The sequence below is a fragment of the Lemur catta genome, chromosome 3 (assembly GCF_020740605.2).
Source record: "Lemur catta isolate mLemCat1 chromosome 3, mLemCat1.pri, whole genome shotgun sequence".
NCBI lineage: Eukaryota > Metazoa > Chordata > Mammalia > Primates > Lemuridae > Lemur > Lemur catta.
Genome location: NC_059130.1, coordinates 54,141,562 through 54,160,506, shown reverse-complemented (window position 1 = coordinate 54,160,506; position 18,945 = coordinate 54,141,562). Strand labels below are relative to the sequence as shown.

The following is an 18,945-nucleotide window of genomic DNA, read 5'->3' as shown; positions in this document are numbered from 1 at the left end:
AGTGCAAGGTCTAGTTCATATTATTCTGCATATCTTCAGGGCTCAGACTGGCATAGAACAGGCCTTCCAGAAATGTTTGGTGAAGGAGGATTAAAATGTTGATGCACTCTTTGAAAATGGAGACAACAGAGGAAACTAGGAATAAGATTATTAAAATGCTCATATGCTTCGCTATTTCTATAATGCTTTCATGTCCGTGAAGTGCTCCACAGGCAAGATCTCATTTGAGGTTCAGACCAGTGCTACGAGGGAGGCAGAAAAAGAATTTTTATCACTATTTTAGAAATGAGCAGCCCGAGACTCTGATACCACGTGACTAATGCAAGGTCACAGCTGGAAAGCATCAGGGCAGGGGTTGAACCAGAATTCCAGATTCCTAGCAGGACAAATGACTGGAGAGCATGACTCCGTCCTAGCGGGGGAAGCAGCGATGCAGTAACTCCTTGAGCACAGCTACTCCTATCCTCAACGGCGAGACCCGCAGAGACCAGGAGTTAGGATACTACAGCCCACTTATTTTTGTATGGCCTGTCAGCTAAGAATGGGCTCCATATTTTGAATTGATTTTTTAAAAATCAAAAGAAGAATAACATTTCATGACATGTGAAAATTATATGAAATTCAAATTTACTACACAAATGAAGTTTTATGTGAACACAGTGATGCTCATTCATTTACATATTTTCTAGGGCTGCTTTCACGCTACAACAGCGGCACTGAGCAGCTGAGACAGGGACTGTGTGGCTCACAAACACATATTCACTATCTGGCCCTTTCGAAAACATGTGCCGAGCCCTGGCACTGACTCTGCCCTTACCCTTCAGAGGTTAAAAAGTGATATGTGTTTGGCACCTCTCTTTTCATCTCCATTTTCATTCAATAAAGAAGGAACACAACGCCTTGTATTTCAATCTACAGGGAAGCAAAAAGAACTTGTGAAAATTTGAGCGAAACAAGCAGCATTTGAGTTGATGTTTATAAAAATAAAGAAGCTAGACAGGGTAAAAGACGACAGGATTGTGAATTCTCCGTATTAACCACCTCAGCTGGGTTGGTCCACATTCTTGTGGCATGAGTTACCAGTGGCCCAGCTCTAGGGGAAGGAATGCTACTGGGTGAATCAGAGCCACCACAATTGAATGGTGGCCCCTGGAACTGTGCAACCTGGTGGCCCCGGGAAGAGGATATATGCAAAGTTATACTTCAGTAAAATTACTTAGAAAATTTAAATGATTTTAATGTTTTTAAGAAACTCTAATTCAGTATGCCGAACACACACTGACTATAAAATTCACTCTCCTGAGAGTTTGGTCCCATCAGCCTTACTGGCAGCAATAACAACAGTGACGCCTTAAATTTGTACATTTGTATAGTGTTTTACAATTGACAAAAAACTTTCACTTACATGATCTCATTTTAAACACCAAAGAAGCCTATGAAGTAGGGGTATCTAACCACAAAATTCTCCTACTTTCAAGAAGTAATAGCTTGATTCACTGAATTCAATCCAAAGGCATTTAAAGGTCACTATAGTGTGCACCATGTGAGAAATGTACACACTTCTGGGAAGAGTTCCATCCAATCAACTGCCTGTGGTTAAAACGCTGTCACTCAGAATCCCCAAGTGGTTTAAAAATAAGGATTCTCTCCTAAGGAGACCTCACATGTAAAATGTAAGTTTTACAAAGTAAGGCCTGTGTGATATATGGCATTGTTTTAAAATTGTTAATGTACTTATGTTATGATCTAATCCTTACCCCCACCCCAAATAGGACCCTTCGCACAGAGCTAAACAGTTGTTGCTCATTTCCCCTGGGGTGAAGTTCCTTCATGGTTTCTGTGCACAAACAATAATAAGCACAGGCTGCAGAACTGAGGTTAAAGAATTCTGTCCTCTAACTTTTTTGTTCCCAAATCCCCAATAACCCCTGAGTATAACTAAAATAGTTTGATCTCCACCGGAACCCCATGATCAAGTTGGCATGCTAAGAGGAAAAGAGTGGACGTAACAATATTTACTTTTGGTTTAAGGATAAGATTGTAAGAAAGGAATCCTAGCTATTGCTGTAAAGAGAATTCTAACAATAAAGATTTCTTTACAGAAAGAACAAACTATAATCAACATTCTGAATTAAATCTTTTCATATACTCTGAGCAAATTTTGGTCTACCTCTAGAACCAAAATTTCCCTCCTCAGATTATCAGGCATGGTTTTCAGGAACAGGATATTTCTGGGGTTATGCATGAGTAACTGACCACAGCGTTTGGCCTCCAGTTTTCAGTCCAGTTTTCCTCAACACCGTAGGACTGAGCAGGCCCACAGGGAAACAAGGCGTCAAACTGGTACCCACATCTACTGGTGTTTGGCAAAGAGGGAAGGATGGGGAGAGGAAGTCTCCTCCTAGAGACTCAGGAGGCCTTCATGCAGGCCCCACTTAAGACAAGAGTCTTTTTTTACTAACTTTACTTCACTGTAACTGAACCTCTTCTCTGGGTTCTTTTGATATTTATGGCACTCATTGCAACTACCTGTTCACTTATCTGCATCCTGCCACTAGACCAGTGGCTCTCACCTGGGGGTGACTTTTGACCCCAGGAGACATTTGGAAATGTCTAGAGACATGAGACATTTGGGATTGTCACAACTGGAGGCGCGTGAGTGTTACTACCGGTATCTAGTGGGTAGAGAACAGGAGTGTGGCTAAACTTCCTACAATGCACTGGACAGTACCCCTACAACAAAGAGTTATCCAGCCCCAATTTTGTTTTTTGCTGAAACAGGGTCTTGCTCTGCCACCCAGGCTGGAGTACAGTGGCATCCTCACAGCTCACTATAACCTCAAACTCCTGGGCTCCAGTGATCCTCCCGTCTCAGCCTCGCAAGTGGCTGGGCCAACAGGTGCATGCCACTGTACCCAACTAAATTTTTTTATTTTTTGTAGAGATGAAGTCTCACTATGTTGCCCAGACTGGTCTTGAGCTCTTGGCCTCAAATGATCCTCCTGCCTTAGCTTCCCAAAGCACTAGGATTATAGGTGGGAGCTACCACGCCCAACCTCAGCCCAAAATGACGATAGTGCTGAGATTAAGAAACCCTGCACTCGACTGTTAAGGCCTTAAAGCAGGATAATTTGCCTCCCACATGCATAGCAAACGTTTTGGGGAATAAATAACCATAAATATCATGTATATCTTATTATACTTCCCCAGCAACCCAATCTTCACACTTCTTTCAGAGAAGTCTTCCTAAATGATCTAATCACCAGTACCCCATTCAAGATCTTTTTGTGGCTCTTAACTTTTAGAGGTGCACACTGGAATATTAATGGATGAAATTAAATGACTGGTTTTCTTTCAAAACAATCCAGTGGGTAACAGAAAGTGATAAAACAAGATTCACAAGATTGGTAATTATTGAAACCTATTTTTACTTTTGTATATATTTGAAATTTCCCAAAACAAAAAGTTTAAAAAATATGAAGCACATAGAGTTAAAAAAAAAAAAAATCCCTATGACATCCCTCTCCCTTATCGGGTAGAAACTGAATGCCTCAGTCTGTCACTTAAGCATGTCTGCCATCTTCCTACTCAGTCTCTCCTCGTCTCTACCGCAGCTGGAGGACAAAACCTGGCTGGTCCTTTAGAGTATTTCATTCTGGAAAGATCAAATGTCTTTCAAAAAAGTAATGTCTCTCTTGGATTAACTTCCAGTTGACGTTCATAACTTTCCCTTCCACTCCTCCCTACCCCCAAAAAAGCCTTCAGTTTGGCTGAGAAATTGAGAGGAAGGAGAGGAAATTAACATTTACTGAGTGTCCAAGATACACAGGCACTATTATTCTTTTTAATTCACGGTAGAAATATGGAGAAAATGCAGTATTTCAAACATTTAACTTGCTATGAATTAAATAAATATATATGTATATAAATCATAGCAAATTTGGCAATGACAGTTATTGCTCTCTCATGTTCACACTTTTCTTTGTATGTGCACTAAGTTTCCTCTTGAACTTTTATGTAAGTTACTTCTCCCTTTCACCATTTTGAAAAAGTCATCACTGTCGTGTTGTAACCATTTTTACTCTGTAAGCACAAGTGTTCTTAGATGCTGTAAAAAGTGGTCACAGAGTCCAAAGCAAATAGCACTCACATGCCTATACTTCAAAATACTTCAAAAAATATGGCAAGATGGCACCATCCCAACTATTTTAATTGTTTTGCCATAAACCATAATATGCATAAACTATTCATGTTTTTTGGGCTATTTTGTGAGTTATAATCTAAAATCATAGAACAACTCCTGAACCTTAATACTCTCCCAAACAGTTTATGTATTTCCCAACATCTTAACCCTCTACAAGAACAGACTTTTTCCCTAAAATTCTTCATCTTCCTTTCAGTTCATAATCATTAGCATATCTGGGTGTTACCTTGAATACCAATGTGATATGGTACGAAGACAGGGAAGATGGGTGGGAAGAGGGGGGTGTGAAGAGATAACTGCCTATGTTGCTTGTAGGGTTTATTAAAAACTATAATCAACCTCCATCTGGGATAAAGCATAGTGTTTAAGAGCACAGGCTCTGGAATCAAAATGCTTGGACTTGAATCCCAGATCTATCATTTATATGTGAAATTAAATATGATAATCCGCATAAAGCATTTTGCACAGAGCCTTGCACAAAGTAAATGCTCAATAAATGTTAGATCATCATCCGCATCTCCATCATCATCATCATCATCACCACCAGCACCATCATCTATTGTTGAGAGTTTAGGTAGTAAAAGAACACTAACCCAATGCTGGTTCCCAAGGGACTTAGAGATCAAGGGTGGCAAAGATGTGCTCATGAAGGATCCATTAAAAACAGTGGCCCAGTAGAGGAACCCAGAATTATTTATTTAGTCCCGACGGCCTACTTCCCCTGTCCGCAGAAGGAAGAAACACCGCTGGAAGTTTGTCAGCACTACTGGCAGCAGTGGCCACAGAGCCGCTCTCTGCCTGGCTGTGAAGTTGCCAACCAGAGCCATTAGCTGCTGCCCCAGAAGACCCAACTGTCGAAAATAAGATGAATCAATGAGCTGGAGCTTTGGCATGGCCTTCAAAGAGCACCTGTGTAGTAAAAGGACAGTGAAGCGTCCTATTGGTTGGGAAATTTTTACCCAAAAAGTTAACACCATGGTAAGTGATCTGCCTGCTCCCACAGATACTACAATAAATGGACACAAAGCTGTCTGGCAGGAAAAACACTCATGATCCCATTATTATTCAAATAAACCAATGCTATCAGGCAAACAGTCACATTCCCTTTTCAAATGACTCTTCCAATTCACTGTGAGGCAGAGAGAAAGCACAGACTCCAATGCATTGAGGAGAAATTATTTTAGAGTCAAAGGAAAATAAATATAAAAGGTGAGAGGAATCACACACACAGCTGAAACCTGCCAGAAAACCTACCGGATTCGGTGCAAAGTTAGAAAGCAAATTTACATACAGCCCCCGGGAAGGGAAGCTGGCGTGCAGTGTAACCTCCCCAATTTGTTTAACAAACCTAAGTAATAAACTTTCTTCACCCACACGCTCCTCCACTAAAATCTAGTCTCAATTAGCAAATCTCATAAAATTGCTTTGATATTTGGTAAAATTTTCCTCTTGAACTTTTATGTAAGAAAACATTGAACTTCCAATATAACTACGCTAAGTTTAAATAAAAGTAATTACCTAATTTACAAGAGAAATTACTTAGAAAAATACCACTAGACTCAAAAGAAGAATGAATGAATTGCTGGAAGTTATACGGCTGCAGTATTAATGCCTAATTATTGTCTGGCATGGGAAGAAGCAAACTGCTGCCTTCAATTACCAGCAGAACTACCTCTCTTAAAATAGGTAAAAGTAACAGATGGAGTCCGAGTAGCCGCTGCTATTGTTAAACGACTCACTCTCATGGTACAAAACAGAGCCAGCTGTTGCCCAATTGTGATTACTTTGCAACACAATTAATTTATTCTTATTTCTTTCCCCTGAACCCAATAAAAAGGAACTATTTAGGCAATCCCTTTAAACAAAGACTATTGCTGTTACGACTTTCAAATGGTTGAAAACCGACCAATTAAAACAACAACAAAAACGTTGCTGAGGAACCAATAAACATCTAACATGTACATTTCACACCAACTTTAGGATGGCCGGGAAATGAATTAAAGATTATTTTGCTTCTTCAAACAGCATAGTTTAGTATTACAGCTGAAAGGGCCTCTGGAAGTCATCTAGGCCAAACTTCTTTCCAGATAAAGAAAATGAGACCCAAAGAGGTGGGGGGAGTTCTCCGAGGCCCCACAGCAAGCTATCGGAGAAAGCTGAGAGCGCCTCTGGCTCCTAGCTCTCCCCCAACACTCTCCTGCCCTTCAGAAGGGAGCGTGTTCCTAGGACGGGGCAAATTCCACCACCAGATACGACAATTAGAATGGCACTGCTATTTTCATAAAGGTCACTCATCCAAATAAGAAACTGGACAGCACCCACAGGCCTCTGTTCTGGTAGCTCCTGCCTGCTCCAGGGCCACCCCTGCTGCCTGGCCTTGCCAAATCCCAATCCAACAGTGCTCAGATCAGATGCCACCCCAAGGCCACCTCAAACCCTAAATCTGGTATCAGCACCACCCAGCAGGTCTCCCAGCTAATGCCCAGCAACTGGAGCCAGGCAGCTCACTGGCTGCTGTTCAGGCCCTTAGTGCCCAGGCTCCTCTCTGCCCCTCAGGGTGGTAGGAGGCAGCCTGCAGCTCAAGCCCTAAAATACCGAACCCTGGAGGCTTGGAATCCACTTTCACTCTCCCAGCCTTCTCTCTCAGTTTGATACCCTTAGCAGTGTTTCTAGACAGTGACAACCGTAATCGCCTAGACAGTCCATGTGACATTTAGTTCCACCCCTTAGATGTTGACAGCTGCCTAGTGTGTTCTTGCTTGTTTATGTCCTTGGGGCTGTGATGCGGGTCCCTGGCAGACGCTATCCACATGGTCCACGGGGCCCAGTTCTGCCTCCCTGCTGGTTTTGGCTGGCCCCGCCCATGCCAGACCTGGCTCTGCCTTGCCTGTCCTCTGGGGTACTGATGCCACACTTTTTAGGGCACATCCTTCTTTTTCTCCTAGAAGATGTGGCTTGTTGAATGTGTCTGCACATGTAGGAAGAGGCACCCTTGGCTTCAAGCAACAAATGTGATTGTGCAAAATCCTGAAAATTGAATTATAAGATGCATCTGGGCAGTGGTTCTCAATCTTCTTTCTGCTATGACACCTAAGATGAATAATGTTCACATACATAACACCCTCTCTCTCAAAGCCATGTGCAGTTTTCACAAAGCAATATAATAGCCTGTAGCCAGCACCACCATTACCAGTAAGTCACAGAAGATGAGCTGTGGATCATTTGCAATCCCCAGCATGCCAGGAGTAACTCTAACCCTTTCTTGCAGACTCAAGGAAACATATTTGAATGCAAGGGAGGGTGACATCATGACAGGGACAACTTTTACCCTGATCTGATTTTTTACAGAGGACATATCATGTGAAGATATCACAACTCAGCCACAATGGCAGAGAACTAGTGAAAGAAAAGACTCTTCAGGCAAAACAATCCTCTTCTAAAGTTACTAATTGGCCCTTAAGTTATCTTTTGAACAAAACTGGACTTGGATTCATGGTATTGGATCTTCTTAATGAGCAGCCCCTAGGCCTCTATTGTCTGAGCCTCCCAAAGCGCACCTTTCAATTCTCCTTCGTGGTGGATCACAGCCAGGGGCTTGGTGAACGTCTTCTTATTCTGCATCATGGCCCAGATCATCGAGGCATCCAGCGAGGTGCAGGCTTCATCGGGCGGCACGCACTGCAGGAGGAAGAGCAAAGCAGGGTCTGGGGTCACTCACAAGTGCCTTCACCAGCTCGGCCTGCACAGCTGTCCTGTGGCCTTTTCTCAGAGCAGCTCACAGCTGTTTAACGCAGGAAAACAGATTTGAGTGTTTTTCAAAGAACCCCAAATAATCTGGGAGATATTGCGGCAGGCCCAGTGTACTTTTTAGCTGCACTTGAAGATTTAAATATTACTGGGTGACATATAGATATTGTCCTTCTCCCTTCTTTTTCCCAACAACTAGAGCTCTTAGTGTTATTTAGTTTAAAAATAGAGAAATTATATGACTAATGTTGGCCCTTCACCAAGCTAGCTTTGTATAAATGGTTCATGTTTGTGATTTGTGATTGTGGGAAACTTCACATATAGGTGCTCCCCAACTTATAATGAGTTACGGCCTGATAAACCATTGTTAAGTTCAAAATATCATAACACGAAAATGCATTTCATACAACTGACCTACAGAAAATCGTAGCTTAGCCTAGCCTCCCTTAAATGTGCTCACTTATAGTAGCCTAAAGTTGGACAAAATCATCTAACACACAGCCTATTTTATAATAAAGTGTTGCATGTCTCATGTAATTTATTGAATACTTTACTACAAGTGAAAAACAGAATGGTTGTATGGGTACTCAAAGTGTATAGTTTCTACTGAATGTGTATCACTTCTGCATGATTGTAAATTCAAAAAATCCTAAGTGGAGCCATAAGTCAGGGACCGTCTGTATTGCATTATGAACGTCACAGATTTTATATGTACTGTCCAAAAAGATAATCATGTTGTTGAGTTTGTCTGATTTTTAATCCTGGCATAGGCTCATGCGAAATTAAACTTTCCAGGGTCATCTGCTTTTAATGTTCCAAAATATAGGTCCTGGGGAGTTGTGCCATGTGTAGAGGCCATGAGGTCAGCTGCTTCTAGCTATTTTAAGGCCTCAAACTTATTAACAAGCATCCCTGGGCCCCCTGTATCTGTTTTGAAAATATATGATTACACTCCAGTACCTTTTCCTTTAAAATAACTTTGGTTTTTTTTGTCAATACTCACCAATAGGTGAAATTCTAATGTAAATGACACCCATTCACTTTTGTTGTAAGAAGAAATATATCAATCACTTAAAAAGATTATAGCGGGCATCCCCAAAACTATGTAAGTTCCACTCTTCTGATCACAACACAGCAAAGCCGTTAGTCTTGTCATTGCTGCTCTGAGCACCACGCCAGTCAGGCACATAATATGAGAAGACTCCTCCACCCCCCCAAAAGAAAAACCTTTACAATAGCTCTCTTGCAGAGGGAACGATGAATTTTCTGTGGAGAGGAGTGATTATTGAAAATATTTACATTTACTTTTCTATTTTGTTTTACTCTTACTTTCCTAATAGTTCTTCAGTTAAAGTAAGAGTCTAGGATTCTATGTCTAACTCAGTGGGTGACCCTGGGTGAGACACTTCACTCTTTGGGCCTCAGTTGCAGCAGCAAAGGGCAGGGTTGGACCCAACAATCTTTGAGGCCTCTCCCCAGAAAATGCTTTGGCTCCTTTATTGTCACAGAAAGCATTCAGAAGTGACTAGAAATATGGAAACACTACATATAAGCAGCACACAGGAAGACAGTGGTAACAGCTCATCCTAAGCCTCTGCTGAAAAATGCAAAGTTGTTTTATTTACTGTCTCATTTGCTCCTCTATGCAGGAGGGAAGCCAGGTGTTATTATTTCAGTTTTATAGATGAGGAAGTACAGGCTCTGAGGGGGCCGGGGACTGACGTAAAGCCCCATTAGGAAGCAGCAGGCCTTCCTTCTCAGTCCCAGGCTCTCCCCACTGTATCCTACCTTGGGGTAAATGGTGACTTGGGGTTTAGGCGCATGCACATCCCATCATGTCATCCCCTGGGACTTACAACTCTCCTTAAGAGTGTTCTGGAAGGAAATGTTAGGATTAATTTTCACAGATTAATACACTGTGAAGCTGGGCTGTTCCAAGCCAGGTTTGGAGAGAGGTAATAGCCAAAGCCACCAGCAAAGATCCCTAGTAATTTCCAGGCCTCCCTTCCCAGGTTCCTCACCCCTAAAAGATATCCCCTTCTGCCTACAGGCAGCAGCTGGGTCCACAGCCAAGCATTAAGTTCTCTCTACCATTGTCCACTATACCCCAACCTTGATGGCCACTGGAAGGTGAATGCCCACAAGGCTAAGGCATCAGTGTTTCCAGAAATAAGCTAATGAACACAGTCTAAATCACGTCGTATGTGCTCCCTAATGACTGTGAACTGTATTTGCTGAATTTGCATATATAAACAAAAATCTCTTTGGCCTTATCGGAGAAATGGATGCCCAGGGGAATATAAGGGTGCAAGGGACGCAGACCAATCTGTCCAATAATAGAGACACCTAAAACTAACAGCTGTGTAGTAAATGAGAGAATTCCATACATACATTATTAATTATATAGCTTGATTCTTAGCCTTTTAGGCATGGATTGAAATGTGACTACAAAAGGATGAGAAGTCAGTTTACACTGTGTGAGACAGCTACAGAATAAATGCACATGTGAAATTATATGTAATTATGGCAGATCACAGGAACACAACTACAGCAGAAGATATCTTTCATACGTAAGGCCAGCCTACACAGTATCATAATTAACCTTGCAGATCTCCCCCATCGCAGCCACTTCTCCAGGGTCAAACAGTTCTGATTTTTGTTTTGGCAACAGAATATGGGGAGAGACAGAAGGCAAACACGATGAACTGATATGAAACTGAGAAAAACTAAAATATTTGTTAGTTTCCCTTAGAAGTCCTCCTGAGACAAGTCAACCTTATAATTCACAGAGAGAAGGTTAAAAAACAATTACAATACAAGTCTCAGCGGGACCTGGAAAAATTAATCCTCACACTGAACTTGTCCTTCAGCTTGTTGTACTTTTGGCACCGCACACTATCTGAAAAGCAAAGATAAAGCCAGACCTCCCCCTCAATGGAAAACAGTCTTGATTTATCACTTGTAAGGTATTACGCTAAGTAGCACACATGGAAAAAAAAAATCATACTGTCAGGATTTATTCTCTAAGACTCCATAAAACTCACTGTTCCCTGCTAACATTGACTTTATTACTTCAATCGGGCAGTTCCAAAACCAAAAGCTTCAACCTGTATGACCTTGGAGTTAAGCTTTTCCAGTAGATCACTGCCTTATCTGAAAATGCCAAATTAACAGTGCAAATGGAGCAAGGCCCACTAACCTTAGGCAACTTCTGGGGGTCCTTCTCCTTCTTGGTACACAGAGTAAGCTCACACTGTAGAAAGAGCAGCGAGGTGTTGAAGACAGGCTTGAAGACGAAGCTGAATCGCTTCTTATCCATCTCAGCTTGTGGGATAGGAAAGCGCACTCTTTTGGGACTGTAGAATTTCACAGATTCATCTTTAGGACAAATGTTCTCAATGATAGTATAATCAGACATCCTATCGGGGTTTGAATACGGAGAGATAAAGCATGTTTGGATAGCAAACCCCAGTTCCTGGTCAGCCTTAGTAACAGATACCTACAAAAGAACAGAAAGATGAATTCAGAAATGAGTTATTAATAGCATCTCACTTTAACTTTATGTACAAGGACAGTATACCAACATAGCCCTTCAGATGAGACATTGCTTTATGTTCTTAACATATATATAGCCTTCTTTCTAATTACAGAAGTAACATTCATTCTTTGAAGAAAGACTATTTTCCATTTAAACCTGATATGGATGATGACGGTCAATTATTTAGTTCCAATACCCGTCTGGCAGATTCAAATACAAGATGAGTAAGTCTCTTCCGTCTCCCATAAGTTCTCTGAGAGACGAAAGCAAAAAGCACACCATGCACCTAAAGTGAATTTTCCAAAATAAATAAAACACCAATAGGCAAAGCTCCTAACGTCATGACAATGTAATACTGGAAAGCCAAGCTCTTTTTAAAAATTGCTCATAAAACAGAGTACAGAGGCAGAATCTATTTAACTTAGGCAGGAAGACTGAGCTTTTAAACTGTAACAAGTCAGAGTAAGCCTGGAACATGGCAGTAAGGCTACTGATTCATCTTAGTCCTGCTTCATCGGCAAGACAGCAGAGCTGGCCTCTGGTACTGATGTCAGGGATGGTGCAATTTGGTGGCCATCACAGGCCTGGCAAAGTGTCCCAGCTGCTCATAGTTCCAAACCAGCCTTGCCAAGTACTTTCCCTTCAGTCTTTAAACCCAGGGGTAGTTTAAGGGAAATCTAATCTGGAAATGTTTCCAACTCATTTACACGTCCCTCTTACAAAACATTTGTATGGGCTATGTCCAAATCTTGTTAAGGTCCTTTTCTTTAGCAACAAGAAGTAGTGTTTAGCCAAGTGTAAACAGAATTCAAACTTCAACTATCCTGAACTCAGCTAAAATCCCCGGACCAGCTTAGATTCTCCAATTGGTGACACAGGGATCACTGTGTGAACTGCCCCTCCCCCCATGCCTCACTCCTTGACTAAACTTAGGATCAAAACAAACTTAAATACTTTAGAAAGAAAGTCAGTCTGATTACCCACAGGCCAACAGCCCCAGAATCATTTCAAAGGACACAGTGGTAGAAACAGACTTTCCATGTTGAGACACCCAGGGGAAATCCCTGACATCGCGTGGGGCTTAGGATCCACAGCACCACGGATTCAAAGCAGATCCCTCTGTGGTTAACTACAGGACACTCAACAATGGAGACCGCAAGACGCAGGAGGATGTGGATGAAGAGGATTATGATAATGTCACCTTGTGGTCACCTTCTGTAAATACTGACACTTCATTATTTTTGCAATATTTTTGAAAAACAAGATATTCTATCTTGGAAAGATGTCAGATTACATACATGCTATTACTAAAAAGTACCCTTTAACGTGAATTCAGAACCCACATTACAAAAATGTGTAACAGAGTGACTTCAAATCTTTTCTCTAAACTCAAAGTATATAATGGCAAAATGTCTAGGGTATCTGAAAAAGTTGTACTGGAGGGGAGAAAATATCATCAGCAATATCTTTAATCTAAAATAGACTGGAAATAAATAGTAGAAGGATCACAGGCTTTGGAGAGAGACAAGTCCAATGAAATCACATGCTATGGCATTCATGTGCTGTGCACTCTGAGACTCAGTTTCCTCACCTGCAGGACAAGGACACTAGTACTTATGAGACACAGTTGTGGTGAGAATTGGTAAAGGAAAAGTTCTATGCAAACAACACGGTTTCTAGATAGTCAACAAATGCCACCTATTATAGTAGTACTGTTCTAGATTTAAAACTTTTATGGTAATTAACAGTTGTTTATAGTTGTTATAGTTGTTTACATAAGTTTTACTTAACCTAAGTAAAAAATTTCGTATCAGCAGTGGAGTCCAAACTGGAAAACAAAGATTAGGGATGGCTGCTATCCTAATTAGCAAAACATTTACAGATTCTATCTTGTATTTTTGGTAGTTTCAAACAACTTTAAAATAGAGTAATTTATAACATTTTCCCTCTCCCCAAAGTCTCCTTAATGTACTTGATATTTAAAGTGGTAGCAAAAAGATTCAGTACATTTCTTTTTAATCACTTGACAATGTCTTTTTCATAGTTACCAAATTTAACTACAAAAAATATAGATGAAATATGAAGATATAAATGGGAAAATAAGAATGAAAAAAAAAAAAACCCTACCAAAAACACATTTCAAGTAAGACAGCACTGCAGGCATGGCGGGGGCAGGTAGCGGTGAGGAACTCAAACCATCCAGGGTAAGATACACAAGGAAGATTGGCCACTGATTAGCATAAACCAGCAAAGCCATGAATTAGCAAAGCCAGACACACATTTGGAGAAGAACTAACTGCACTTAAGCAGCACCCCTAAAATCCACAGCACAAGAGGGAGTCACTGACCGACTGCACATGCAGACTGTGCAGTCAAAAAGGCAAAGGAAAACAGCGGTCTTGGATTGGGAGAGATCTATGATTAGGTATAGAAAGCAATATATTTTTCACAGTGGAGAAGAAAGTTGTACTCAAACAAACAGAAGAACTCTCAGAACATGGACTCAAAAAGAGGATAGGCAGAATCCACATGATCAAGGAAAACAATACCTAGAGCCAGCAAGCTCCATCCCAGAGTCAGCGCAAATGTGAGAGTTCCTTGTCTTTCCCAAATAGAAATATGTGCACTGAAGTCACTTTTAACATGTGGAAATACCCTCTTTCGACCTTATAAGCTTGCAGCTCAGCGCCAAACACCTGCTCCTCAGATAACGACGTTCCTGTAAGACCAGCAGACAATGTGCCCAGCGGAAACACTAAACATTGTACCCAGGGCACAAGAAACAGCAGACATCCTGGTGCCATAAGATTCATGTTCTCTAGAATCCAATCTGTGGACCTGGATATCTGCATTGATAAGAGGTTATGTTTTCTCCCCTTTCCAATGGCACTTTGAGGATAAATGATAGTAGCATCCAGTTGAGAACAGTGTGAGCTCTGCAGACAGAAGGCCTGAGTAAGAGCTCTGAATCTGAACTCCGATAGGCACTAGCTGTGTGACCTCAGACAAGTTAGTGCCTCAGTTTTCTCATTCATAAAATGGAGATATTAGTCCTGTCATATGAGATTTCCCTGGAGAGTTAATTAATTGCTACAATACTTATAACCGTGTTTGGGACATAAAACTGCAATAAATGTTAGCTGTCATTTCATTATCACCACCACTACCTACTATTTTGTAGTCATTCCAGATTTATGCTATCCTTAAATTATTATTATATATAAGAAATAGTTTTAATAAATTTATACAGATATTTAGATGATCTAGAAAAAAATTTTTTATGAGACAGGGTAGCACGCAGCATTTCACTTAAAAGTGAGTACAATTTAAAAGACAACATATGAAGTGGTTTGCAATAATCCATGGTTAACCCTGACACTGCAACTACTGAACTATTAATACTATTTCAAAAATGCTAAGGACAAGACAAGGACAGGGCTTCATTAGTAGAATTTACACTATTGTTGATTTTTTTTAAACAAAATACACTCTCCATTTAGCACAATGCATTAAATCCTGAAATTTCCTGCTTTGATCGGAAATCAACCTGGAAATGTTTTCTGAGCCAAGCCCTCAGCACAGCTGTCTGAGGTCTGGGAGGAGGAGCAGGAAGAGGTCTGCACGGGGTGCTTTAGCTACTGCCAGGGAACTACAACTCAGCACTAACCTACAAGCCAAGGTTCGGGTCTCACCTCAACATAAACCTGTCCATTCTCTGCCACAGAGAAGACCCCCTGGGAGGGCACCAGAAAGAGGTCAGTGTTGTAGAGCTCCATGTTGAAGGTGATGTTTCCGTGGAGCTGGTCCTGGAAGCTACTGGGATTCCTCACCTGCCGCAGGCTGCAATTAAACTGGAAAAAAAACCAAAATGAATGAAGATAAATCATAGTCACAAGAAGTGTGAAGGCCCTGTAGCTTTATGAGCTTTGGCCTTTAACATCTGATTTCATTTTCTGATTGTCCTTAACTAAAGCCAACAAAATAGACAACAGTTCTCTACAAACTACCTATTGACAACAAACACTTACCACAATTTCAGGTCGGCTGAATAAGGAAGCATCTCCTTCATCTATATCTCCTGGAAATCCATTATCACCTGACTCCAAATCTTCATAACCATCTGGCCAACCACTACTATCCCCAGGGGAGGGAACCTGTATTACAATCTAAAAGGCAAAGAAAGCACAGCCAATGTTATAAAAACACCAAATCACAAGCATTTGGTTCTATCTCACATGAACACCCATGTAACAAATTCAGATGCAAATTGAAAATCTGACTTTAAAACAAAAAACAAAAAAACTCTAAGCTTTTTAGGATTTTACCCTCAAAGCAGTAAAGAATAAGGAGAAGTTCAATGCAGGTTCAAGTTAAGGTCTGAACTAAAATTTATATTTTCCATTATGAAAAATATTGATTTATTTTGTAACTATATTGAATAATTACAAATTATTTAAATGGTGGGAAAACACTAGACATTGAAATGGAGTTGAATGGACTTGTCAATAGGTTCACCTATACTGTGAGAAGTGAGTTCTCCTTAAGGGTCTTTATATTAAAAACTCTAAGAAATACTAAGAGTTGGCTATTGCCAGGAGCTTTTGTTATTTGTATCCCTTAAGGTTTGTAGAAAATTTGGTTGGAGGGTTAGGCATGGTGGCTCACAATTCTAATCCCAGTACTTTAGGGGGCCGAAGCAGGAGGATCGTTTGAGCCCAGGAGTTGGGAAACCAACCTGGACAACATGGCCAGACCCCATCTCTACAAAAAATTTAAAAAAAAATTAGCCAGGCATGGTGGCCACACCTGTAGTCCCAGCTACTTGGGAGGCTGAGGCAGGAGGATCACTTGAGCCCAGGAGTTCACGGCTGCAGTGAGTTATGATGATATCATAGCACTCTAGCCTGGGCAACAGACTGAGACTCTGTCTCTAAAAATATTAGGAAAGGACAGGACAGGAAGGAAGGAAGGAAGGAAGGAAGGAAGGAAGGAAGGAAGGAAGGAAGGAAGGAAGGAAGGAAAGAAGAAGGAAAGAAAGAAAGAAAAGGAAAGAAAGGAAGAAAGAAAGAAAGAAAGAAAGAAAGAAAGAAAGAAAGAAAGAAAGAAAGAAAGAAAGAAAGAAAGAAAAGGAAGAAAGGAAGGAAGAAAGGAAGGAAGGAAAAGGAAAAAGAAATTTGGCTTGAGTTAGAAGCAAAGGACCTCATCTTTGCTCTTATACTCCTCTATCTTTTGCTCATTTCTTCCCCAATATCTTTCTGTATGGTGTATGGATGCAGGAAAGAACATTATGTTTTATTCCAGGACAATCTATATTAACATTGGTTGAAATTATTATTCCTTGATTAGTTCAAAATAAAATGGAAAAACTCACCCAAGGATGATGACCCCATAAATAAAACCCTAATTTCTTGAGAATGAAGGAAAACCACCTGTCTCTTCTTTACCAGGTCCTCAAAAGAAAGTATTGATACAAGAAATGTAGGGTCATAATAAATGTATGAATGAATGAATGAAAGTACTAACTCAACTGAAGCAAGTATCTAGGATATTGCTAAGCCTGAACATCATAATAAAGAAAGAGCCGAACGGCAAAAGCCTGTAGTCTCAGCTACTCAGGAGGCCGAGGCGGGAGGATCACTTAAGCCCAGGAGTTTGAGACCAGCCTGGGCAATGTAGCGAGACCTTGTCTCTTCAAAAAAAAAAAAAAAAAAAAAAAAGGAAGAAGAAAAAGAAAAAAAGAAAACAAAAATATATGAGAAATGAGAAAAAAGGGACTTTCAGGGGTCATAATATGCCTTTCTCTGCTGAAGCAGCCAACAGGTTTTACTCAACAGACATATTACCATAGCCTCTTATTAGTACTAACTTACATACCAGTTTTAAAATGCCAAAATCAAGTTTATCAGTAATATATGACATTCATTATCTATGGGAAAACTGGATAAATGCAAGAAAATTAGTGCTGTAATCAGCAGGACATCACGGGCTAATAAATTATTTGAGTAAAACAAGGAGATTAGCTGGGCCAGTCTGGGGTCAGGGAAAGATGAGAGGATGAGAGGTCAGGAAGCTGGATTCAATCCTGGCTCTGCCATTAACTAGACCCTCACCTCAAATCTAAGCAAGTCTTTCAACTCTCTGGAGTTCAATTTCCTCACCTGCAAAATGAGGAAGTTGAATGAGCTCATCTCAGGGTTCTTTCCAGCTCCAACATTCTAAGATTCTCCGAGGAACAATAAACTTGGGCTCACAGGAGAGCCACTGCTCGTGAACCACACTGCCCAGAGCCCCTGCTTGCCAGCGTCTCTGCTCTGATTGCCAAGCATATCGGTTGACGGGCAGTAGGAAGAACTCGTAGCCACGGCCCACCCACCCAACCCAATGTCACAGCTGGAGTGAGCCCTAAGAACACACACACACCCACCTCCTGTCAAAAGTGGGCACAGGGATCTCTCAGCGTTTTTTTTTTTTTTTTTTAACCATCAAAAGGACAACCCAAACTTCAAAATTAGCACTTTTAAAGTTCTTTTGAGATTTCATGTTTCAAGTTCTTTCAATATTCACTGCCTAGTTTCCATTTCTAAGAGAATGAGTTTAATCTGAAAAGATGCAGATGAACGGACAAGGAGAGTTTCTGGAAAGTGAAGGTTAGCTATTGCGATGGGTTATCATTGGGCAAACTCTGTGGAATCTTTCTCCAGGTAATTTCAAAAGTAGGAGATTTTCCTCAATTTAGGGTCTTTGTTAGAGGTGGAGAGAGAGACTTAATACTTTCTTAAAAGCTCCTTTCAGATTTTAAATTCTCTTTTTGGATCTTTATTCATGAGGGAGAGAGAAGTCCTCCTACTTCTGGGCAAGACTCAAATAAGGCCAGAGAGACCACACATCTGGTTGGCTCGGTTGTGTAATGGCGGTTACTCACATAGCTCAAGGCCTTGGCCCTTATCCCCATAAGGACCAGGCAGTCTGGCTACAGAGAGAAGTCATAATCACTTTGCCAGTGAACCTTTTGCCATCAGGGGATGAAAGGAAGGGGTGGGTGAGATCACCCCAACTCCAGCTGAGAAAACAGGGCCTCCCAACTCCCTTCAAAGACTCACCAATAAAGCAAATAGAACAAAAGAGTTCTAGGTCAAAGTGCATCCTATTTGTTCAGAAGTGACACTTGGCTTTGTTCAGGCCTGGAGCATATGCCCTTCCTCATTTTCATAGAAATGTTAAGACTAATTCTAAGGTAACATGCAGTAAGGCTCTGGCAAATGGCAAAGCTTTGCTCTAGAGAACACTCACGGAGTTATAGTAAACCACACCATCGGGGGCTGACCGCCGGTGCCGAGTACCGCAACCATTTAGGGGAGACTCCAAAACGAAGTGGGTGCCATTCATCCTGGCCTTGCAGGCAGGATCCAACAAGGTGAGCTCCATCCCTGGGTAGCCATTGGCCTGAAACAACAAC

At 41.1% G+C, this 18,945-nt stretch overlaps 1 protein-coding gene across 3 annotated transcripts in view; it reads right to left on the bottom strand.

Moving 5' to 3' along the window:
* The window catches only part of TGFBR3 (transforming growth factor beta receptor 3), a 286,700-nt gene that overhangs the window by 117,608 nt on the left and 150,147 nt on the right, over positions 1-18,945 (bottom strand). For all 3 annotated transcript variants that reach the window (XM_045547542.1, XM_045547545.1, XM_045547544.1), the window contains exons 10-14: positions 18,780-18,932; positions 15,518-15,655; positions 15,182-15,340; positions 11,151-11,450; positions 7,762-7,882 (exon numbers count right to left, since the gene is read on the bottom strand). In XM_045547542.1, coding sequence (XP_045403498.1) covers positions 7,762-7,882; positions 11,151-11,450; positions 15,182-15,340; positions 15,518-15,655; positions 18,780-18,932 — 871 coding nt within the window. The remainder of the gene's footprint in view (positions 1-7,761; positions 7,883-11,150; positions 11,451-15,181; positions 15,341-15,517; positions 15,656-18,779; positions 18,933-18,945) is intronic.